Source organism: Monodelphis domestica, chromosome 3 (genome assembly GCF_027887165.1).
Source record: "Monodelphis domestica isolate mMonDom1 chromosome 3, mMonDom1.pri, whole genome shotgun sequence".
NCBI lineage: Eukaryota > Metazoa > Chordata > Mammalia > Didelphimorphia > Didelphidae > Monodelphis > Monodelphis domestica.
The window spans coordinates 242,200,885-242,226,938 of record NC_077229.1 but is presented as its reverse complement, the minus strand read 5'-3'; the positions used below and the strand labels follow the sequence as shown (position 1 = coordinate 242,226,938).

General features: G+C 33.9%; 1 protein-coding gene across 1 annotated transcript in view; it reads right to left on the bottom strand.

The window, feature by feature from the left end:
• The window catches only part of CD226 (CD226 molecule), a 103,505-nt gene that overhangs the window by 14,714 nt on the left and 62,737 nt on the right, over window positions 1-26,054 (bottom strand). The window contains exon 3 of the mRNA XM_007487779.2: window positions 24,706-25,053. Within this exon, the coding sequence (XP_007487841.1) occupies window positions 24,706-25,053 (348 nt within the window). The remainder of the gene's footprint in view (window positions 1-24,705; window positions 25,054-26,054) is intronic.

Genomic DNA, 26,054 nt, shown 5'->3' with positions numbered 1-26,054 from the left:
CTTACACACCTAAAAATACAAATTGTTATTTGCAAGCAAAACTTTATTTAAGGGAACTTTCCCAATGATTGGAACAACAATAAATTTGAAGAGATTTCTACTATACCCTCAGTTTGATCAAGAAAAGGACAAAGGACAAGGAATCAAAAAACCTGAGCTTTAGTCTAGCTCTGCTGCTAACTATATGACTTTAGCTAAGTTCTGTCACTCACTGTGTCTCAGTTTCTCTATCTGTTAAATTAATTTAGCAAACCTTTATTCCTATAGCTCAAGAATGTTCTAATGGTCTGCTGAGATTTTCAATAGATATAGATACCTACTAGGTATATATGCACAAATATGTACATATGTTAATAAATAATCAAATTGATATTTCACAAATGATAAAATGCCATGGAAATGTGAGAATTTTTATCATCATTTTACCTTTGGGCAAATAATTTTGCAGAATCTCAAAATAAACTATTGTTAGGCAGAATATATGCCCCAGGTAGAAAGTTCGGCCAGAGTATTAGCTCCCAACCAAGTTTCCTTCCCTTCTGGAAAGTTATATTATTATACAAATGGTTATATATCTTCCTAATCATTTCCATATTTTGCTTTTATCATCAGCTTCATGATACCTGATTTTTAATTTCTTCTGATTCTTTTCATTTCAGCATATCAGACACTACTTGCCTTGTCTTCCCAATCAACCATTCCAGCTTAAAATTTTTCCTTATTATATTTGTTAAGCTAAAAGCTAACGCTCTGGATCTTTCTTTTTGTTCTACATGCAGTGTTACAGTTAGAATTGGAGTGAACAAGAATAGAGTCTTTTGGTTTTTTAATTGGCTCAGACTCTGATGAGCAAAAACAGAACAAAAAAGAATGTGCTGTTAGAAATCATGGACATGAAAGGTTTTGCATCATGACACTGGAGTATTTGATGAGGAGCAAGTAAACAAAAATTAACATTTCAAAATAAGGGCAGACTCCCCAAAGGTGGTTTTTCTGATGTCCACTGCCACTTCCAGATGGGATCTACCTTTTCCTACTCTCAGGCACAATAAGAATGTAATAACTCATTCCAGAGCTCCTCTAAATAATATATAAATTAATAATATAAAGAAATTACTATGTAATAAATAAAGACACCTCCTAAGTTTTAGACTGATCGCTGTGAATGCCAAAAGGTGATGAAGTTGTATCAACAAGGAAGTGATTATCATTGAAGGGAAAGTAGGGGAATGCATGAATACCATGGCCTTATGCAGACTGTTTTATCTCCTCTTAGGTTCACATTGACTAATTTTTAGGATGGAGTAATAATACATTTTCATTCATTTGAAAGGTATGAATTGAGTAACTACTTTGTGAAAGGTATTTAGCTGGGTATTCTGAAGTATTTGTTATTGTTTAGACATATCCAATCATTTGTAATGCCATTTAGGATTTTTTCAGCAAAGATACTGGAGTGCTTTGCCACTTCCTTCTCTGTCTCATTTTACAACTGAGGAAACTAGGCAATGAGGTCTAAAGGTCAGATTTGAACTGAAGATGAGTCTTCCTGACTCCAGGGCTGGTGTTCTACCCACCATGCTACCTACTGCTCCTCTAGAATACACAAAGAAAATTAAGGTACAACTCTCACCCTGATGAAAAGTATAATCTTATCAGGAAATAAGAAACGTATTATGGAAATTTATGATATTTTCCTCTTCCATGACTAGAACATTTTTTTACTTCTCTCCCTCAAATTTCATTTCTTTCAAAGTTGAACTGAAATACTGGGTCCAGCATAAGACCTTTCCTGATATCCCAAAGTGCTAGTGTCTCCCCTCAGAAAACTTTCTATATATTTTACTTATGCTTTGCATATATGTGTTGAACAGATGGAAGAAACCAATAAGAAGGTTCAACGGCTGAGAGGGCGACGCAGCAAAGCACTGTGGAGTGTGTAGGGCGTGTTGGAGCACAAAAGACAACACGGCCATCCAATGCAGCTGAGGAAGTCTCCAGGTGTAACATCTTTTCGTGCCAATGGACCCAGGCTTCCAATGCTGAGAGAGTGGGACTGTCTCTGTGCATCGACTTTTCCACTTAAATCTCCTTCATGCACAAGTGTCTTTGTGCACACTCATTTATCAAAGATGAAAACGCACAAAGACAATCGTCATCCTCGGTTACCGAGAGACTACTACTAACTACTACTACTACATATATGTGTATGTAGTCTCCCCCAACAAGAAAAAAATCAAAAGATGTTTTAATATTGCCATTATATCCCTAGTACCAAGCATAAAGACTGGCTCATAAGAAAACATTAATAAATTCTTGATAATTGATTATTTGACTTACCTTCCAACAGATGATGCAGATGATAAGCAAATGCATAATTATGAGAAATTTGATACAGTTATCTAAACAAAGTTCATTTATTCTTTGAAATTCTTTGAAACCAAATGACTTTAATATAAAGGAGAGAACAGCAGATCTCTGTGTCTTAGAATCAAAAAATAAAAGTAGCAAATAGCTGTCAGAATAACCAGAAGCTTTACATCATCACATGATGAATATTTTCTTCATGGAGAAAACTGGAAAGCTCTGGACATGGCAAGAACTGAGACAGATGATATAGACCCAAAAAAAAAAAGAAAGAAAGAGAGAGAGAGAGAGAGAAAAGAAAAGAAATCAAGAATTTTAGCAAAAAAAAATTGTTACTGGCACAGGCATCATTTCAGAAATGGTTGTCTGTGCAGGCATATTGTTATCAACCTGGCAGAGCTAAGTTCAAAATCAATACCAAATTGGGAAAAAAATTAAGATGAGGGAAAAACACTGTGCACAATCACAAATCACAGCAGTTCCAACTCAATGTTTAAATGTACAGTCAACTCTGGAAAAATGGGAAATAGAAAAAAATAAAGACTACCATCATTCTTAGAAAAGTTTAACTAGAACAAAATAATTGCTAAAATGAGAAGGCCCCAAATGCCCAGTCTATAAATGTCATCTAATGTACAAGTAAATAGAAATGATAATCAAGACCAACTTCAGTGGAATAAGTGGAATAAGCATCAGCTTATTTCTAAAATATTAAAGGAGGAGTAGGATTCACAAAATTAGTGAGAAGAACAAAGAAGAAAATGAGACAATAGAGAGATGGGATTGAGAACCTGATTAATGAGATCATCCCCATAGTATCATAAACTGTTGGCCCAAATGTCCATGAGAAATGCTGTGGAGTAGCAGAGAGAGTGCTAGATTAGGAGTAAAGATATCTATTTACAACTTTTGAGACTTTTTTTTTTTACTTTTGACTGTGTGAACCTAGGTAAATCTCTTTAAATCACTCTGTCTCAGTTTCCAGGTCCATAAACCACAGATAGTTTGGCTGGGCATAACCAGGAATATGATCAAGGAGCTGGGGATTCAGGAGAGGACAGTATAGAATTGAACTGGTTGCCAAGGAGTCAAAATGAGGAGAAAATGATAAAGTAACTAGTGCAAGGGAGATTTCCAGTGAGAGATTTGAGGGACCTAGGAACTGGGAGTCATGGTGAAGTCAAATGGTAGGATAATAGAAGGGAAGACTGAGGTAGAAGCAAAGCAAAAAGCAAATAGATTATAATAAAAGAAGGATATATCAGAATTTTTTTAAAATGAAGGTGGTACATTTATACATGATAGTAAAATCAAGAATACGAAATATCTTTGTATGTGGCTGAGTTGAGTGGAGAAGTAGCTCATGGGAAATGAGTAGGTTGAAGAACTGAGTGGTTTAGGATATCTAGGGTAGAATCAATATGTAGGTTGAAGTCTCCTAATATGAAGACAGAAATAAAAAAAATATATATAAGCCAGGCATTAAACTCATTGAGAATGGAAGAGGAGTGACCTGGGGTGTCTGCAAATAACTACTAGGATTTTGAATGGGTAGTAGATATCAACAGCATGAACTTCAAAGGAAGAGGGGTTCCTTAGTGATGAAGGAAGAATGATGATCTTTAGTGGCAATTAGGAGAAAGAATATGCCCACTCTCCCACCTTGACCATGAGCTAAGGATGGGCTGAGGAAGTTAAATGAAAGTGCAATCAGTCCTGGAAAGGGTGACCAGGGAGGCTTTGTCATCAGAGGAAAGCCAGGTTTCAGAATTAACTGGTAGATGGAAGGAGTGAGAGAGGAATAGATGTAAGACAAAGGGAAATGTATTGCCGGTGGAAAAGGCCTTTTAGAGGGCACAGAAAAATAGCTGAGTGGAATTAGGATGAAACTTTGGAATGATCGAGTTAAGAAGGTTGGAAAACAAATGTCCCAGGGAGAAACTGAGGGATCCAAAGCAACGTAAGAGAAAATGTGGTGGGTGAAGGTGTCTCATATTTCCCATCAATGACAGATAAATTAGAGAAAGGGGAGATCTGAGGCAGAGAGAGCATTTGGATGGCTTTGGCAATAATCTAGTGAAGTAGTGAAGTGGTCCTGAGTAGGACTGTCTTCTGAGTGGAGAGAAAAGGATGTATATTAAAGAAGTTGTGAAATCTTACAACAAGATTTGGCAATGGACTATTTTCTAGAGCTAATGGGATTAAAGAGCCAAAGATGGCTCTGAGATTTCTAGCATGGGTGATCGGGAAGATGGTGGTACCTTAGATAGAAATAGGAAATTTCAGCAAAGGAAAGAATTTGTGGGGGAAGACAATTAGTTCTGTTTTGGATATGTTGAGTTTTAGATGTCTATGGGACATCTATGTAGAGATGTCCTAGGGGCAATTGGTGATGTATAGCTTTGGCTCAGGAGAGAAAAGTAGGGCTAGCTAAACAGAACTGGGAATCATTTCATAGACATACCACACTTGAACCCCTGGGAACTGAGATCAACAAGAGAAACAGTATGGAAAAAAAAGAGAAGAGGACACAGAAAGAGTATGACTGGAAAAGAAGGTGGGCTGATTATGATGTGAGAGTGGGGGACAAGGTATACAGACAGGCTGATTATTAAACACTGAATATATAAAATCTCTTCATTTTTCTATGCCTTAATTTCTTAGTCTATAATCAGGAAATACTAACTGTTTAATTCGCAGAGCTAATGTGAATAAAAGGCAGTTAGGTGACACAGTGGATAGAAGACCAGGCCTGGAGTCAGGAAGTCATTTTCCTAAATTCAAATCTGACCTCAGACACTTACTAGTTCTATGTCCCTAGGCAAGTCACTTAACTCTGTTTGCCTCAGTTTTCTCACCTATAAAATGAATTGGAGAAGAGAATGGCAAAGCATTCCAGTATCTTTGCCAAGAAAACTTTGATTAAAGTCATGAAGATTGGATACAATTGAAAAACAACTGAACAACAATGTGAAAAAATGGATCAATTTAGTGAAAATGTTTCCATTCTTCAAAAAATGTATTGAATAAAAAAGGTTAAAATTAATGTCCTCTGAATATCTAATTTTAAAATATCAAAATGAGGAAAGGGTCTCACTTTTGCTAAGAAAAACTGATAGATATTCCATTTGAACCGACAATGTGCTTTTTAGAAAAGAAATACACTGTGTCCCTACAGGAATTGAATGTATTAACCCTTTAACTTTTTTCTAACCTCTGATTACTCAAAAAGCTAAATTGCTTCTCATTCTGTGCCCCATTTTATCTTTGCTGCCTTACAAGTGAGTGACAAAGACTTGGGAACCAGACTGCCATCTCCCCAAGCAATTTGATAGGCCTAGAGCAGAATGCAAACATAAAAGCAATCAAGTTCACATGGCTGTTTAAAGGAATTAATCAATAGTTCATGACATTCTTTTTTCCTAAGTACCTCAAAGAGACCCTGGGTAAAATAAAAACAACACTTGAACCCTACTCTGGAAGGAAGGGAATTGATTTTCCAGTCCTAGAAATTGCTTCATGTTGATTAGCCAGAGTACTTTTACTTATATCTCTGGGCTCTCTTGAGTCATAGGAGAACAAAAGAGTTTTGAATCATAAAACCACCATCTCTTCTCCCTAAAACATAAATACAATTTAAACAACTTAAAAATACATAAATTAATAATGCATTCTTAGATACCAATTCTGTGGGCCAAGTTTCTGCCCAACATAAGTATTTATAATGGAAGTATAAACCCTTGAAACAGGGCCTGGATGGAAATGCTCCTGGCACAAGGTAAACAACAACAATCACTAAGGTCTATTGTTTCCTAGAGTCATGGAAAATAAGTCAAGTCATTTAGAGATCCAGTATGAGAGTCAATTTTGTTTTGAAAAAAAAAAATTCAGGGGCACTTATCCTCTAGCTAGTTTTGGAGAAAAAACAGAGAAGACTACTTGGGAGGGGGGGCAGAAAGTTAAAACTTTATAATAGATTACAGTCATCCTTTGCTATATGATGGTTCACTTATTGGGTTTCACTGAATCATGGGTTTTAAATATATATATATATATAAATTCTGTATCACAGGGTTTTCCCTATGTCGTGGGATTTTGCAGATGAATACTGTACTGTACTCAATGGAAATGCAGTATGCCACTACTGCTTTCCCAAGTTTGCCAAGGTGAGATTATACATGCACACTATTGGCTGATGTAATGAAAGGTGACCAACCACAGCACTATGTTCGGGATCCTGGGTGCTGATTGGCTCAGTGACCGTAGCATTAGTCTGTTTGCTCTGTGATCATACTTTCAGCATCACATCGATATCTGATCACTGCATGTAGTGTTGCTCTTAGGTGTGTTTTTGTGAATTTTTTTTTAAATTTAAATTCATTTCAAGTCCTATGACACCCAAACATTCTGTGCCTTCTAAGGCTTCTGGCAGTGAACCCAAGCACCAGAGGAAGATGCTTATTATCAAAGAATAATAAAATAAATATAACACCACTACTTTACAGATTTTCATCATCTGCAGGGGTCTGGAACATAACTCCCGTGATAGGTGAGGGATCATTATACATTTCATGAAGAGAGACAGATCAGAATATTGGATTCTATTGACAGCAGGAAATGTAAGGCCACCAGAGTCTATATTTGGCAAAAATGGTGCCAATTTTTTTCCTCTCTGTCCTTTAAATAAGTTTCTTCAATTAAACTAACATTGGACAGTAACTAGACTCTGATATTAGGACACTATTGGAAATTGTTATTACCTGATTCAAAACACCAAGATAAAACATTATCTCAATCAAGAAATCCAAGCCTCCATCATGACATAAATTACATACATTGTGTGTACACCCCTGAAAGATTTATTACAAAAATGACTATTTTAATCACTAGAACCTGTATATTAGAATTTTGTAGAAAACTAAGCATGAAAGTAATTGAGGATTCCCCTGAGCCTTGATAAGAGGAGGATATCACTTTGATAAATGAATAAGGTCAACAACAATTTTTTTGGATACTGAAAATATTGGTGGCCTGCATGATTTGTTGAACTTATCTGCAAAGTTGAAATACATAGCTAGTGGATCTCATTATGCTAATGTTATTCTGAGATTTGAAAGGTCAACTTCTTTGCACAAATCAATTTCATATCCTTTGTGTTTCAAAAACCTTTTCTTATTTCTCAGGAAGTAGCTACTAGGGAACAGAAATGATATTTAGGAAAATTACAACAATGCCATCAGAATTTAATCTGTCTCCTAAATAAATAGCAACCAATGTTCTTCTAAAGAGCTTCAAAGCATAATCTTCATCATTCAATTAATCCACAACTTTTTATCAAGTTCTTACTATGTCTTAGATACTGTTTTGGGTGCTAGGGATACAAATACAATAATGAATGAAAACATCTTTATTCTTAAGAAGCTTATATTCTCATGGAAGAGATAAGCTCACATATAAATAGATATAGAATAAATAATAATAATAATAAATATCATTAAATATAAGGCAGTCAAGGGGGAGAGGAGAAAATAATTGATCAAAAAAGCTTCTTGAGAGTAACCCAAAGTAAAAAAAAAATCCATCTGGAGTTCAATAGCAAGCTTAATAGTTTTTTACAATGTTTTTTCTCTGCCTGATCAATAGCCGGAATCCTATGTTACCTGGTACTAAAACATCTTCAGCTTACTGTGTAAATATTTGGGCAGTGGCTGGCTGGCACCTGAACTTTGCCTTTAAGAAATTTGTGAATATCTAGCTCAGCTACCTAATTCCATTTTGGGGTATTTGTCTAAAAAAAGAGCACTGTAATGTGACTTTCCACAAAATTCCTACTACAAAGCTTCATCATGACATAGAAGTAACCTTGGTTCCTCAAAGGCTATGCCAGCAGAGCATATGATCTAGGAGGCATTACCATATAGGGAAAGGCATTGAAATGATCCCTATAAAGAGACTGTTTTATAAGAAACACTCTACCTAAGCACAAATTATACTCATTGAAGTCATTGAGTCCAAAATAATTATTTTACAGACAAGGAAATAATTGCAAAGAGATGTTAACAGACTTGCCCAAGGTCTCACAGCTAGTAAACGTGAGGCTAAGGAAAGATTTAAAACAAAGTTCTTTCTGACTTCAGTCTTAAAATCCAGTATTCTCTCTATTTGACCTCGATCACTAAAAAAATTTGAGAAAATTCTTAGTTCATTTTTAAGGAAAATTGTTCTCTTTTATATAAATATGATTGTTGAACTATACAAATGAAACTATACCATTTTATTACCATGACTGTGAATGCAGCAGCTTTTATTCATGTTATTAAAGTGAAATGGCCCATAGATAATAAAGAATTCATCTACAGACACTGATGAGAATTGTCCATTGTTCAGCTCCTTTTTTTAATTTCAATTAAATAATGATCTTCTTGACTGAGAAAATACTTAACAAAGATATTACTTTTCAAATACAGCCCAGAGTTTTGAAGACGCACTTTCTATAGTTCAGAGTAAGAGGGCCCTCCTTTGTTGCTACAATCCTTTTTTTTCATCAAGAAAACAAGGTACTAAGTGAAAAAAAGAGGCTACTTCAGAGATCTGATCACTATTTTTGTTGATCAAAAGGATTTGATGATTCAGCAAGTTTGCCATCTAAGAGAATTGAAAGAATGTTTTGTTTTGTTTTTACCATACAAGATATTTTTAAAGCTAAAATTACTAAAAGCCTGAAATGAAAAGTGCCCTGTGTGTTAGAAGCCCAAAGACAAAATTCTAAAATCTCAAGTGATTGGTTACTTTCCCTTAGGGAAACTAGATACAATTGGCTATCTTTGTTCTATACTTAATATTTTTCCTGAGATCCCCAGGAGTCTCTTAATACCCATTAAAGCTGTTTAAGATGAAAAAATCCAATGTATGGCAAAATGCTATAAATGAACAGTTTATAAATGGATATATTAGGCAGGTCTCTCAAAGGCAAGTAATGAGTATAGAGGAATATTAAAATATAAATAAAATAAGCACACTTTTCTGAATTATATTTCTTTGTTTCAAGTCTAGGACCCTAGGAAGAGAGAGTTGTTCCACTGCTACAGTTGATTCTCAAACTGAAAAGCAAGGGTAAAAAAGTAAATTTCAAGAAACAGAAAGTCCTAGAAAGGGTCGGGTTCTTTGAGATATACCTGGTTTCTTTTTTATTCAAACGTTTAGGGAAATGTGTTTTATCTACATGGTACAACATATAAAATAAAACCATTTATAAATGATGTAAACCAAAATCTGATACCATATCTGGCCTTGGGTTGGGTACTCAGCCTCATATTTTACAAAGAAGTACTTTAAGGCATGGATAGTTTAAAGTGAAATACCCTAACTTCACATAGAAACTAAGAAGTAGGGACTTGAACCCAGGCCTTCTGGCTCAAAATTCATAATGTTACATTACTTTAAAAGTACTTAGTATGACATCATGATCACTGAGATTTTTCACATTCTAAATGCACAATAGTTATTGGTATCATATTTATAATGTATCCCATATAACTAAATGCTTTATAACTAAATGCTAGACTTGAAACAAAGAAATATAATGGAATAGTGAGTAAAATTGGAGGATTGTGGATATTGTATACATTACAATTAATGACTAAGCCAACGTATAAGTGCTATAGTGGGGGTGAGAGAGGAAAATAAACAAAAAAATAAACATGACAATCTCAATTTCTTCAAACATGTAATCCTTAAAATGAGGTGACTTGTGCAGAGGTGGTGAACAGAGGATAGCCCACCCTTAAGAAAATAGCTCACTTTTAATGACTAAAGACAATGGTTTTATCTAGAAATTGAGCTATCACATATAACTTGGAAAACTCTTATTCTAATTCTAAAATTGTAGTCAAATTTCATTGAGATTGGAATAATTCTATTGATCTCATTTCATTAGAAAAACTAGTAAAAATTGCTGGGAAAATTGGAAAACAGTATGGGAAAAGGTTTAGATCAACATCTTATACTCTGTACCAAGATAAATTCAAAATGGGTAAATGACTTAAATATAAAGAATGAAATCATAAATAAACTAGGTGAATTGCTTTTCAGTTATGGGAGGGGGAAGGGAAGAGAGATGGGAAAAATCATGAATCATGTAACCATGGAAAAATATTCTAAATAATTTTAAATTAGTAGTTTTTAGAGTGACTTGTACTTAAGACCTTAATATATTTTTATTTATTTCATTAATATTTCCCATGTATATTTTTAAATTTTTTAACATTCATTTAAAAATTTTTTGAATTTTCAACTCTCTTTCCCTGATCCCTCCTCTACATCTTGAGAAAGCAAGCAATCTATTAATTATAATTGTGAAGTCATGCAAAACACATTTCCATATTAGCCACATCACAAATGAAAACACACACAAGAAAGAAAGAAAGAAAGAAAGAAAGAAAGAAAGAAAGAAAGAAAGAAAGAAAGAAAGAAAGAAAGAAAGAAAGAAAGAAAGAAAGGAAGGAAGAAAGAAAGGAAGAAAGAAAGGAAGAAAGAAAGAAGAAAGAAAGAAAGAAAGAAAGAAAGAAAGAAAGAAAGAAAGAAAGAAAGAAAGAAAGAAAGAAAGAAAGAAAGAAAGAAAGAAAGAAAGAAAGAAAGAAAGAAAGAAAGAAAGAAAGAAAGAAAGAAAGAAAGAAAGAAAGAAAGAAAGAAAGAAAGGAAGAAAGGAAGAAAGGAAGGAAGGAAGGAAGGAAGGAAGGAAGGAAGGAAGGAAGGAAGGAAGGAAGGAAGGAAGGAAGGAAGAAAGGAAGGAAGGAAGGAAGGAAGGAAGGAAGGAAGGAAGGAAGGAAGGAGAAGAAGAAAGAAAGAAAGAAAGAAAGAAAGAAAGAAAGAAAGAAAGAAAGAAAGAAAGAAAGAAAGAAAGAAAGAAAGAAAGAAAGAAAGAAAGAAAGAAAGAAAGAAAGAAAGAAAGAAAGAAAGAAAGAAAGAAAGAAAGAAGGAAGAAAGAAGGAAGGAAGGAAGGAAGGAAGGAAGGAAGGAAGAAGGAAGAAAGGAAGGAAAAAGAAAAATATACTTCATATTTTCTCAAACTTCATCAGTTCTTTATCTGGAGGGAGATAGCATTTTTAATCATGAGTCCTTTGGATCCTGGATCATTATTTTGATCAGAATACCAGAGTACAATACTCTGGTTCTATTCACTCCACTTTTCATCAGTTCATATAAGAGTTAAGAGGTTTTTTTGAAATCATCCTCAACATTTCTCATAGCACTGTAGTATTCCATCACAATCATATAGCAAAACTTATTTAACCATTAAACAATTGATAGGCATCTCCTCCATTTGCAATCTTTTGCCACTCCAAAGGAATGATCATAATTATATTTATACGAGTAGTTCCTTTTTCTATTCTTTGATATCTTTGGGATTCAGACATATTAATGAAATTACTAAAACTAAGACTATGCACAGTTTTATAGCCCTTTGAGCACAGTTCCAAATTTTTCTCCACAATAGTTGGATCAGTTTACAACTCCACCAATGCTTTGGTGTCCCTATTTTTCCACATCCCTTCCAATATTTATCATTTTCCTTTCCTAATATGTTAGCCAATTTAATAGGCAAGAAATATATCTCAGTTGTTTTAATTTTCATTTCTTTAATCAATTGTGATTTAGAACAATTTTAATATGATTATTGATAGCTTTTATTTCTACCTCTAAAAAGTGCCTGTTCCTCTCCTTTGACCATTTATCAATTGGAGAATGACTTCTCCTTTTATAAATTAAGGCTCAGTTGTCTTTGTATTTTAAATGAAGATTTTATCAGAAAAACTTTCCTAGTTTCTTTTTCCTGCTAATTTTGAATAAATATTTTTGTGTAAAACCTTTTTTTTTTAATTTTATGCAATGAAATGTATCCAGTAGCTTCCAAAGGTCTATCTCTTGTTTGATCATAAACACTTCCCTGAACAATATATCTGACAAAATTATATTCACTCTTATAGTAATTAAAGGACTAATTCACAGGAAGAGATTGGAGTAATGAGTGCTATAAGATGATATACAAAAAAAGAAAAAGGGAGGGGGAAATCGAAGATGGCACCAAGAGATACTTGAAGAAATAAAATAAATAGGATAATCTTTAGCACACAAAGATAAACATGGCAAGGGGAGGGGAAGTATACTCTTATAAGAAGGAGAGGAAGAGAGTGCTAACAGGTAATACTTAAACCTTACTCTCAGTGAAATTAATTCTGAGAGGGAAGAGCATCTAGATCTATTGGGGTATTGAATTCTATCTTAACCTACAGGGAAAGTAAGAAGGGAAAACTAAGGGGGTTAAGGAAGCAGGGAGTACAAAAAGCGATGGAAAGAGGGGGGAAGGAACTTAACAGACCCTAAAAAATAAGAAGGGAACAAAAAGTGAGGGGGCAGAAAGGGAAGCTTAATAAGGGCGGGGATTAGGGAGACTGATCAAAAGCAAAGAAGAAAGGACAGAACTAGGAGAGAATATCAAAATGCTGGGGAATACACAAGTGGCAATAATACCTTTGAATTTGAATGGAATGAACTCACCAATAAAATGAAAACAAATAGGAGAGTGGATTAGAAATCAAAATCCTACCATATGTTGTCTGCAGGAAATACACTTGAGGTGGGTAGACATGCACAAGATTAGAATTAAAGGTTGGAGCAAAACCTATTGGACCTCAATTGATAGAAAGAAGGCAGGAGTTGCAGTCATGATATCTGACAAAGCCAAAGTAAAAATAGATCTGATTAAAAGGGATAGGGAAGGTAACTACATCCTTATAAAAGGAAGTATAGACAATGAGGAAATATCACTAATCAATATGTATGCACCAAATGGTATAGAATCCAAATTTCTAAAGGAGAAACTAATGAAGTTGAAGGAGGAAATAGATAGTAAAACTATAATAGTAGGAGATCTGGACTTACCACTATCAAATTTAGATAAATCAAATCAAAAAATAAATAAGAAAGAGGTAAGAGATATGAATGAAATCTTGGAAAAATTAGAGTTAATAGATATATGGAGAAAAATGAAAAGGGACAAAAAGGAACATACCTTCTTTTCAGCAGCACATGGTACATCCACAAAGATTGACCACATACTAAGGCATAAAAGCATGGCAAACAAATTCAGAAAAGCAGAAATAATAAATGCAACCTTTTCATATCATAAGGCAATAAAAATAATGATCGGTAAGGGTTCATGGAGAGGCAAATCAAAAATTAATTGGAAATTAAATAATATGCTTCTCCAAAACCGATTAGTTAGAGAACAAATCATAGAAACAATTAATAATTTCATTGAGGAAAATGACAATGATGAGACATCCTTTCAAAATCTATGGAATGCAGGCAAAGCAGTACTCAGGGGGAAATTTATATCCTTGACTTCATATATTAACAGATTAGGGAGGGCAGAGGTCAATGAATTGGACATGCAAATCAAAAAAACTTGAACGCGAACCAATCAAAAATCCCCAGATGAAAACTAAATTAGAGATCCTAAAAATTAAGGGATAAATTAATAAAATCTAAAGTGAAAGAACTATTGAACTAATAAATAAGACTAGAAGCAGGTATTTTGAAAAAACAAACAAAATAGAAAAAGTACTGGCCAATCTAATTTAAAAAAAAAAAAAGAAAAAAGAAAACCAAATTAACAGTATCATAGATGAAAAGTGAGACCTTACCTCCAATAAAGAGGAAATTAAGGCAATCGTTAAAAACTATTTTGCTCAATTATATGGCAACAAATGTGGCAATATAGGTGATATGGATGAATATTTACAAAAAAATATAAATTGCCCAGTTTAACAGAATAAGAAATAGAATACTTAAATAATCCCACATCAGAAAAAGAAATTGAACAAGCCATCAAAGAACTCCCTAAGGAAAAATCACGAGGGCTTGATGGATTCACAAGAGAATTCTATCAAACATTCAAAGAACAACTAATGCCAATATTATACAAACCATATGGTACTGACTAAGAGACAGAAAAGAGATCAGTGGAATCGACTTGGGTTAAGTGACCTCAGCAAGACAGTCTATGATAAGGCCACAGTACGCAGCTTTGGGAACCAAAATCCACTATTTGATAAAAACTGCTGGGAAAATTGGAAGACAGTATGGGAGCAACATCTCACGCCCTACCCCAAGATAATCTCGGAATGGGTAAATTATATAATAAAAGAGTTACTCTGGTTTCTATTGATTATTACTGATGGACAGAGTAACTCTTTTCATTACAATGACTTGAACATAAAGAAGAAAACTATAAGTAAATTAAGTGAACACAGAATAGTATACATGTCAGATCTTTGGGAAAGGAAAGATTTTAAAACCAAGTAAGAGTTAGGAAAAAAAATCACAAAATGTAAATTAATAATTTTGATTACATCAAACTAAAAAGTTTTTGTACAAACAAAACCAATGCAACCAAAATTAGAAGTGAAGCAACCAATTGGGAAACAATCTTCATAACAAAAACCTCTGACAAAGGTCTAATTACTCAAATTTATAAAGAGCTAAATCAATTTTATAAAATATCAAGCCATTCTCCAATTGATAAATGGGAAATTTACAATCAAAGAAATCAAAACTATTAATAAGCACATGAAAAAGTGTCTTAAATCTCTTATAATCATAGAGATGCCAATAAAAACAACTCTGAGGTACCACCTCAAACCTAGCAGATTGGCTAACATAACAGCAACGGAAAGTAATGAATGCTGGAGGGGATGTGGCAAAGTTGAGACATTAATGCATTGCTGATGGAGTTGTGAATTGATCCAACAAATCAGGAGGGCAATTTGGAACTATACCCAAAGACTGTCTGCCCGTTGATCCAGCTGGGTTTGTACCCAAAAGAGATAATAAGGAAAAAGTCATGTACAAAAATATTCATAGCTGCACTCTTTGTGGTGGCAAAAAAAATGGAAAATAAAGGGATGCCCTTCAATTGGGGAATGGCTGAACAAATTGTGGTATGTGTTGGTAATGGAATACTATTGTGCTCAAAGGAATAATAAAGTGGAGGAATTCCACGGGAACTGGAATGATCTCCAGGAATTGATACAGAGCAAAACGAGCAGAAGCAGGAGAACATTGTACACCGAGACTGATACACTGTGGTACAATTGAATGTAATGGATTTCTCCATTAGTGGCAATGCAGTGATCCTGAACAACCTGGAGAGATCTATAAGAAAGAACACTATCCACATTCAGAAGAAAAATTGTGGGAGTAGAAACACTAAAGAAAAACAACTACTTGAATACATGGGTTGAAGGCATATTGTTGGGGATGGAGACTCTAAATGAACATCCCAGTGCAAACATCAACAACATGGAAATAGATTCTGATCAAGGACACATGTAATACCCAGTGGAATTGTGAATGAGCTACAGAAAGGGTGGGGATAGGGGAGGGAGGGATAGTATATGATTCTTGTAACCAAGGAATAATGTTCTAAATTGACTAAATAAAATTAAAAAAAAAACAATATATCTGACAGGTACAATTTTCCACATTCCCCCAATTTACTTATACCACTCTTTAAATCATTTATCCATTTAAACTTTATTTTGGTATACATTATATGTCAGTCTTTGACCAGTATCTATCAAATCAATTTCTAATTTTATCAGTAATTTTTGTCAAATTGTGAGTTCTTTCCCCAAAACTGTGGGTCTTTGAGTTTGCAAAATATTCATTTGCTATAGACATTTCCTACTGTGTATTGTGTACCTAATCTCTTCTATTGATCTACTACTACTATTTAACCAGAAATAGATAGGTTTCATCTGCTTTGCAATAGTTTGAAACCCAGTACTACTATGCTGACTTTCTTCATAATTCTTTTCAGTCATCTTCTAGAAGAATTGTTATATGTTTTATAGCACTATAACATAATTCTTTGGTTCTTTGACTGATGTGATATGATTAAATAGTAGAATTGTCATTTTTATTATGTTAGATCTTATCCATTAGCAAACAATATTTCTTCAGGTGTTTGTATTTATTTTTATTTGTTTGAAAGACTTGCATAGATGGGCTCATATAGTCCTTGTGGTTGCCTTGGCATTGAGATATGTAAAATATCACTAATTATTTTATATTGTCTACAGTTATTTTTTTTTCAAAACCCTCACCTTCCATCTTGGAGTCAATAGGCAGAAGAGTGGTAAGGGCTAGGCAATGGGGGTTAAGTGACTTGCCCAGGGTCACACAGCTGGGAAGTGTCTGAGGACAGATTTGAACCTGGGACCTCCTGTCTCTAGGCCTGACTCTCAATCCACTGAGCCACCCAGCTGCCCCCTATAGTTATTTTAAATGGTATTTATCTTTTTGTCTCTCTGGGGGATTTAATTAGTAGCTGATGATTTATGTGGGTTTATTTTGCATCCTAAAACTTTGCTAAAGTTGTTGATTATTTCAACTAGTTTTTAGTTGATTCCCTATAGTTCTCTAAGTATGCCATTATATTATCATGTACAAACATTATGGTTCCATTTCTTCATTTCCTGTTTTTATTCCTTCAATTTCTCATTCTTGTCTTTTTGCTACACATACAATTTCTAATGAAATGTATAATGTAGTGATGATGGAAGCCTTTGCTTCACCTCTGATATTACTGGAAAAGTTTATACCCATTACAGATAATGTTTGGTTTTGGTTTTAGATAGATGCTACTTATGCTTTCTATTGTTTTTAATAGAAATGATTATTATATTTTGTCAAACAAGTTTTGCTCTTCTATTGAAATTTTGATATGGTCAGTAATGCTAATGTATAATAAATTTAGAATTGTTGCTTAATTCCCACCAGCTCATTAGGCTATGATCATTGTTATATGTTGTAATCTCCTTGCTAGCATTTCATTTAAAAATTGTGCATCAATATTCATTATGGAAATTTGCATATAATTTTCTATGTTTTGGTCTCCCTGATTTAGATCTCAAAACCATACTGATAAAGGGGAAGAGGGGGCTAAGTGGTTCAGTGGAAAGGGAGCAAAGCCTGGGGACAGGATATTTTGCATTCAAATATGATCTCAGACACTTTCTAGCTGTGTGACCTTTGGCAAGTCACCTAATCTAACTGCCTAGCCCTTACAACTCTTCTGTCTTGGAACCCATACTTATATCAATTCTAAGATAGAAGATAAAAGTTTTTAAAAAATTATTCCATAAAAGGAATTTGTAGGACAATTTCTTTATCTATTTTTTCAAAAAGTTTGTATGCTATTGGGAATATTTGTTTCTTAAATGTTTGGTAAAATTCATTTGTAAATACATCAGATCTTGGGAATTTTTCTTAAGAGTCTTTTCTTTTTCCTCTTCAACAGAAAATTTCAATAGAAAAGAATCTTTTCTTTTTCCTCTTCATTAGAAGAAGAAAGAATTTTTGAAAAATATAACAATCATTCCTACTAAAATGTCTTTTTCAATCTCTTTTTCTAATATGGATTAAGTTTGCTTATTAGTTTATTTTCTCATCTGTTAACATGAAAATTTTATATTTTTGTAAGCATTAATGTATTTCACTTAGATTTTCAGTTAGTGGCATAAAATTGAGCAAAATAACTACTATTGATTGCTTTAATTTCATCTTCATTGATAGTTCATTCACCCTTTTCATTTTGTTTCTAATATTTTGATTTTTCTTTCTTTTACTCAAATTAAGCAATGGTTTGTCTATTTTTGGCTTTTTATATAAAACAAGCATGTGTTCAAATATATGAGAATATGAGTCATTCCCCAATTGACAAATGGTCAAACGATATAGACAGTTTTTAAATTACCAAAAAAAAAAGCTATATGTGTGTGAAAAAATGCTCTTAATTATTATTGATTAGAGAAATACAAATCAAAACAATTCTGGGATGTCATCTCACATCTGTCAGATTGGCAAGAATGATAAAAGAACCAATTGACAAATGAAGGGGATTTGGGGAAATGGGGACACTAATACACTATTGGGAGAATTGTGAACTGATCCAACCATTTTGGAGAGTGATCTGGAATTATGCTCAAAGAGATACAAATCTGTGTATATCTTTTGACTCAGAAATATTACTACTATTGGGTTTATTTCATAAATAAATCAGGGGGAAAGAAAAAAGAACTTACATATTCTAAAATGTTTATTGTAGTTCTCTTTGTGGTGACAAAGAACTAAACACTGAAGGGATACCAATCAATTGGGGAATAGCTAAAAAAATTGTGATGACTACTACCACTGTATAAGAAATGAGAAGCAGGTTAATTTTGGGAAAATATAAAAAAAATTACATGAAATTATGAGGTGTGAAATGAGCAAAACTAAGAGAACATTATATCTGAAGACATAAATATTGCTTGAAAAATGCTTTGTGTACAACCACTTCCAGAGGAAAGGTTGATAAACAGAAATAAGTAAGACAGAGGTTTAAATATGCCTATATCTTTTTGTCAAAAGATGCCTTCTCAAATGGCAGGAGCAGAGAAAAGGAGGAATAAAGTTAACTGAGTATTTTAAAGTAACAAAGAAACAAAATATTTTTTACATGGCTTCCAATTTTAGTTATTAGTTTAATAATTGTTTTTTTTTACTTCCTATTTTCCTCATCTCTCCTTTGATTCTAAGGATTTCCATTTTGTTCTTTAAATTTTTGCCCATTTCATTGAACTTCTCTTTCTTTAATTAATCTAATTATTTAAAGATATAAATTTTCTCCTAAATACTACATTAGCTACACCCCACAAGTTTTAGTGTGTTGTCTCATATTGTTCATTTTTAAAATTAAATTATTTCTATATTTTCTTTAATATGCTCATTCTTCTAGATTAGATGATTTACTTTCTAATGAATTTTAATATTTCCATGGTCTTTTATTAAGTGTTTTTATTGTATAATAGCATTAAAGATATGTACTTGAGTCATGCTTTTCTGCATTTGTTTATATGATTTTGTGCCATATACAGCAAAGTAAAAAGTATATACATTTCTATTCCCATTCAATTTTTCTCCAGAGGTCTATATCTAACTTTTATAGAAAATCGTTTCACTTCCTTAACTTCTTTCTCATTTATTTATGTTTATATTTATCTAGCTCTAAGGGGTAAAAGTTGAGGTCCCTCACTAGCATATTTTATTATCTATTTCCTCATGTAACTCATTTAACTTTTCCTTTAAACATCTAGATGCTGTCATTAAATACATATATTTTAGCATTATTATTTCATTATTTATCGTTCCATTTAGCAATATATAATTTCCCTATCTCATTTAATTAAGTTTATTTTTCCTTTCTCTTTGTCTGAGATCATGATAATTACTTCTGCTTTTTTTTACTTCAGCTGAAGCAGAATAGATTCTGCTCTAGACTCATTTTAATTCTATGTGTCTCTCTATTCCAAATATATTTCTTTTTTAAAAATTGTTTACAAGAAACATTTTGTTTATTTATTAATAGAATTTATCCACAATTGTCCCAAACACTCCCCACCTTCCCTGAATCATAGAAGATGTCTGGAAGACATACATATTTATACAAATTAAGTCTTTCATATTTCGACCTTTTAGTTCACTCTTTGGAGATAACATTCACAATTTTTTTTCTTCTAGTATTAATTCTGTAACTGTGTATGAAGTTCTCTTGGTTCTGTTCATTATCCCATATAGTTCTTTCCAAGTTTTTTTTAAACTATTCTACTAATCATTTCTTAGGGCATAGTAGTATTACATCAAAATCACATACCATAATTTGTCTAGCCACTCCTCAATTGATGGACATCCCCTCAATTTCCATTGCACTACAAAGAGATCCGCTATAAAATTTTAGAACAAATAGATTCTTTCCCTTTTTTCCCTGATCTTGGGAAACAGATCCAGCAATAGTATTGCTCAGTCTAAAGGTATACACAGTTTTAGAATTCTCTGGGTATTAGTCCAGCAAGTATGTTTCTTAAAAGCAACATACTGTTGAATAGTAAGATCTAATACATTCTGCTATTTACTTCAGTTTCATTGGTGATGTCATCCTTTTCACACTCATTATTATGATTCTAACTGTACATTTCCTTCTATCTTGCTTTCTCTCTCTTTTTATCCTGTCTTTATTCAGCTCTGATTTTTTTATGAGGAATGTTTGAAAGTCCTCTATTTCACTCAATATCCATTTTTTCCTTGAAGGATTATAATCTGTTTTTTCTGGATCAATTACTCCTATTTGTAATTCTAGATTTTTTCATTCCTGAAGTATTACATTCCAAAGTCTCTAGTCTAACATGTTGCTTCTAAATCTTGTGTGATCTTGACTGTGACTCCATTGTATTTGAGTGGTTTCTTTCTGGTTGCTTAAAGTATTTTTCCTTTAATGTGAGAACTATGGAATTTAACTATACAATTTCTGGCATTTTTCAGTTTGGGATCTCTCTCAGGTGATAATCAGTAAAGTCTATTTTTATTTTACCCTCTTATTCTGTGGGTTTGTTTTATAATTTCTTAAAATATTATATCTTGACTTTTTCTCTAATTATGGCTTTCAGGTAGTTCAATAATTATTAAATTAAAGAAAAATAAAAACATATGACATCACTTATCACAGGTGTATATGGGTATGTGATTTGGAGTTTAGGCTTTAAAAGATCGCTCTATAGCAAAAATGAATAATATGGAAGTAGATATCAAGTGATAACAATTGTACAACCCAGTGTAATTGCTTGTTGGCTCTTGAAGGGGGGAAGGAAGAGGGAAGGGGAAAAATTAATCATTTAAACATGGAAAAATATTTTAAAATAAAAATTTTAAAATATTAAATTATTTTTCCTCAATTCACTTTTGAGGCCAGTTGTTTTTCCAAACTATTTTTCCTAATATATCTCTCCAAAGATACATTTCATATTTTCTTGTTTTTATGTTTTACTTTGTTTTATTGTTTCCTGATGTCCCACAGAACCCTTAGCTCCTACTTGCCCAATTCCAATTTCAAAGAAGTTATTTTCTTTGGTGAAATTTTTCATCTCTTTTATCAATTAGCTAATTCTGCTTTTAAGATGTTATTTTCTTTAGTATTTTATGCCTCTTTTACTAAGTTGTTAATTATCTTTTCATAATTGTCTTCCATTGCTGTCATTTCTTTATTGTAACCATGAAAATATGGTTTGCCAAGACTGTGAATTGCCAAAACTGTAAAGGTTTCGGCCAAACTATAAAGATAATTTTTAGTGTCTTGATTTAAATAAAAAATAAGTGGTCGCCATGGGAAAATTCCCAAATGTGAAAATACCCAAGTCAGCTGGGTTTTATGGAGATTTTAATTAATATAAATGAAGGAATTAAAGGAAGAGAGAGAGAGAAAGAAAATAGTAGAAAGGACCTAGGCCAAATGGCCTAGGCCTGAGCCTTAAGGGAGACTAGTCAGTCTTTATGACTCACCACAAGATCACCCCAAGCAAGCTCTAGTCTTTCACTGAAATTCTCAACTCCTGAACTGAGTTCAGAGACCCTCCTCTGAACTCCTGACCTTTTCCAATTCAGCTTCCATACTGAACTAAAAACCAAACTGAACTGAATTCTCCTTTTAAAGAAATTTTCTCTTATGTCACCTCCCCTAAATTTTCACATCTACCAATCATAGTAGACACTTTTGCCCAGGACTGCCCATTCTTAGTTCTCATCTTCTCTGGGTGGATTATATCTTCTGGGTACTTCACACCTCTTTTGTTAAGCTTGCCTTTTTGTAAGTTGCTTGACCTTTTAGTGATTAATTTAACCTTTATAGGTACTTAGCATCCTTCTGTATTAGATCTAAAAATAGACCACCTAACTTTGAGTTTTTGCTTCACTATAAGTATTAGTTGTGGACTTTTCATTGTTCAATCAGGAGTTTGCAACTTTATCTTCCCCTAAGGCACTGTCTGAGCAGGGTGGAGTAATTTTAAAAGTTCTCAATACATTCCTGACCAAGTCCCTCCATTGTAGAAAATAGGGGAATAGCTTAACCAAATCTTCTAAGATATATTCTGAGTAATTTTAAGATTTACATTATGCAATTATTCCCACAACCATTCTTATTAAACTTGTGTCCAATCCACTTTTTTCCTCCCTTTGAGACTTTGTTGTTAACTGTTTTGGCATCAGCTCTCTCTGAGGCTGTGTCTTAATCATCTCTGTAAACACAATTGATTTTTATGGTCACCTTCTTTTGTTTTGTTGTTGCTTGCCTGTTTTCCCAGCCGATTTCTTGACTTTGAACTTTATGTTAAATTTGAATAGTGTTCCCAGCATGGAGGGAAGGACAGGCAGAGGGTCACTGTCCCAATCTTCAGACTTTTAGGTTCTATTGTTCCCATATGTGATTAAGGTGTGATCCAAGGAGAGATATGATCAGTGTTATTATTGTCTGGGCTCTAGTCTTTGCACATGAAGGGCCCCAAATCCCTTGGTCCCTGTTCCTTCTAAACCAAAAGTGCTCCTTTTTACCATTGATATGTGAACTGAAAGTGGGTCTAGTCAATGGAGTTGTCAAACAGAGTTGAGTCCTTTGCCCAATGCTAGTCCAGAAATCTCTGTCATCTCTTTCTGACAAATTTTCCAGTCCCCTTACTCTCTCTGGCTTGATACCTCCTGAAGTTTCTGCTGCTTTTTTCACTACTACCAAGTCCCATTGCTAGTGTTGTATCCATGTGGATTCTATCTCTGTGTTAGAGATCTCTCCTGACCTCCTATGTTGTCTTAAGAGGGAACAATGTCTCGTTGACTAATAATACATTGCACAAACATTTAAAGTATTTTCATTGTCCTCACTGTGATGAAATAATTGTAAAAATTCTTTTTGTCCCTTTCTCATAATAAGCAAAAGCAAAATTTATACCTGTACCATTTACCTTCTTAAAGCATTGTTTGGTCTCCATACATTGGAGGTGGTTGGCAGCCATTTTTTATACTATTGGAGGACCCTGGACTAAAAAAGCAATTTTATAGTTCATCCCATTTAGGTAAGGAATGTTGTAGATATCAACTTCATCACTTATCCAGAAAGAGATAGAACCAATAAACAAATAAAAATATTTAGAAATCTGCTCCTCTTCCAAGTTTTTTTCAGCCCCTTTTGAGGGTAGAATTACAGATTCCATATTGAACTCACTCGTGGCTGGGACTGGCATCAATGAGAAGAATGAAGGCATGAGCTATACTATAGTAATTAAGTGTGAAAATCAGCTATGACTAGCATCCCTCTTCTTGTTACTCACAGCTGCTGCTGCCGCCGCCGCCGCTTATATAAAACCTTAAATATTTCCTTTTCCGTTACAATTCAGAAATAAATGTCAGTCTGGGCATTGCCAAAAATATGAAGGGGGCAGCCAGGACCTGGCTTGGCTCTAAACCTCGAAATTGAGGCCAAAGTAAATGAGCTGACGAAAGGCATATGGAAAATAAGAGCATAAAGTGATAGACAACTCCTGTCAGCCCCAAGAATAAAGGATTATCTTTGGCATATTTCTCCAGGAGAGAAAGCTGCCCTAGAGTGCAGATATTTGCCCTGGATAGAGACTAAAGTCTCTTATCTCTTATCCAAATATAAGATGGAACCTAATCCAAACCATCTCCATGAGTTCCCTCAGAATGAAGATCCTACTCTAATTAGACATTTGCTTTTTCATTCCCTCCCATGTGTGAAGATTATTGAGGTCAAAAAGCTCTAGTTTATGGCAAACAATTCCCACAATGAATTGATTGATCCATTCAATCACATTCCACAAAGTGTTCATTAAGGTCTGAAACGGTGCTGCACAAGATGTTTTGGTGATTTACTGAAGAACTAGAAGATAGACCAGACTCTGAAGAAATATAGAGTTTAGATAGAGATACAGGACTGACTATTTTGGATATGCTTGTATATGCATCATTAGTTTACATCCATATCCTCTTCCCTGGAATATAAGTTCATTGTGGGAATGATTTGCTTATCATTTCACTTCTGCATTTCTCACCTAGAATGGGGCCTATTGTAAAAACTCAACACATTGGATTGATACACAAACAAAAATTAGAGATCACTCTAAGACCATATCTATCAAGGATATATCTTAACCCAGCAGACTTAGCAGTCTTTTCATTTCAGGAATGAGTCAAGGGGATGAATTTACTCTGATTTCTATGACCAGAGACTAAATGAGGGATAACTGTGCTAAAAGTTGCACTACAGTGATTTCTAATCTGCTTAAATTATTCCAGAAAAACTAATTTTTCATACTAAATAAAATCTTTTAACAAAAACCAGTTGATAGAAATTTTTACCTTTGTAACAATCCAACACTTCATTTATCTACTCACCATCAGTTACAGTCAATTTCATCACAAATGTTTCATTTTCTCCTGTGCTGGTGGTTAAGCAACATTGGTAAAATCCTGAGTCGGAGGCAGTGATGTTGTGAATGACAATAAAGCTGCTTTTCATCCCTTGGCTGCAGCTTGTCAATATTTTTCTGTGGTACTTAAAGCCATAACTTTTGCCTTTGTTCAAGTTACAGGAAGTTAAGTGGTCGATCTGATGTGGCTGAATCCTTTCCCATGTCACGTATTTCAGAGGGCTGGCCATATGCGTCTGAAATACCAATTTGACATTATTTCCAGGTTCTGATTCCACGTGGCTATTGGATGGAACGCGTGTTTCAAAACCATCTGAAAAGAAGAAACAAAATATTTCAATTATTTAAGTTTTGTTGTAGCATGACACTCTTTTGGAGGTTATAATGCTTTTTAAAGTGTCTTAAAAATAATTGATACCGGTATCCAAATTTGTATTTCTAGTTCTGTCCTCTGAGGCAAAGCAGAACAAATCAAATTCCATTAAAAGTCTTGGTTTCCTTATTTATAAAATGCAAACAAACCTACCTGATAAGATTAAATGAGATAATGTATCAGAACTGCCTGGCACAAAATCAATTCAATTCAATTGACTTTTACTAGGCACTCATTATATTTATGACACCTAGAGATGATGCTTCAGAAAATAGACAACTGGTCTTACAATCAGACAATCTAGAGCCTGCTTCTGATATAAATTAGCCCCGGGGGGCCATAGCCAGGTCATTCAAATTCTCTGTGTCCCTAATCTCTAAGCCATTCTCTAAGGTGATATATACAGAGGACTCATTCATCTGTACTAGCAGATGAAGTTTTTTTACCGAGAGTTCTCAATACTGATGAAATCCCAAGTTTAATTTTTCTTCCAATGTCAGTGGCACTCTGCAAGATACTGAGGAGATGGAGGGGGAAATGTGACAGTGCCTGTTCTCAGACAATATATATGCTACCATGAAGCTAGAAATGCATGTACATATAATTGAATACAAGGAAATTTGGAGAGAGACTGAGTGGTAACATCTGGGTCGATCAGGAGAGATTTAATGGAGACTCCTGAGCTGAGTGATAGAGGAAAATAAGGATTCTGAGAGTCCGAGCAAAAGAAGTAATGCATTCCAGGAAACAGATCACCATTGACTGAGCCTTCAGGGCACAGTCTATTCACTATAATGAAATGATAGACTCCTCAGGGACAGAAATTAGGTTGCTAATTAGGAAAGGTTGATCAGGGCTTTTTTCAGGGAATAAATATCTTCTCTGTGCTGCTCTCCCACCTCATGAGTGACCACCACTCTTCCCATTCCTAACCTCTTTTG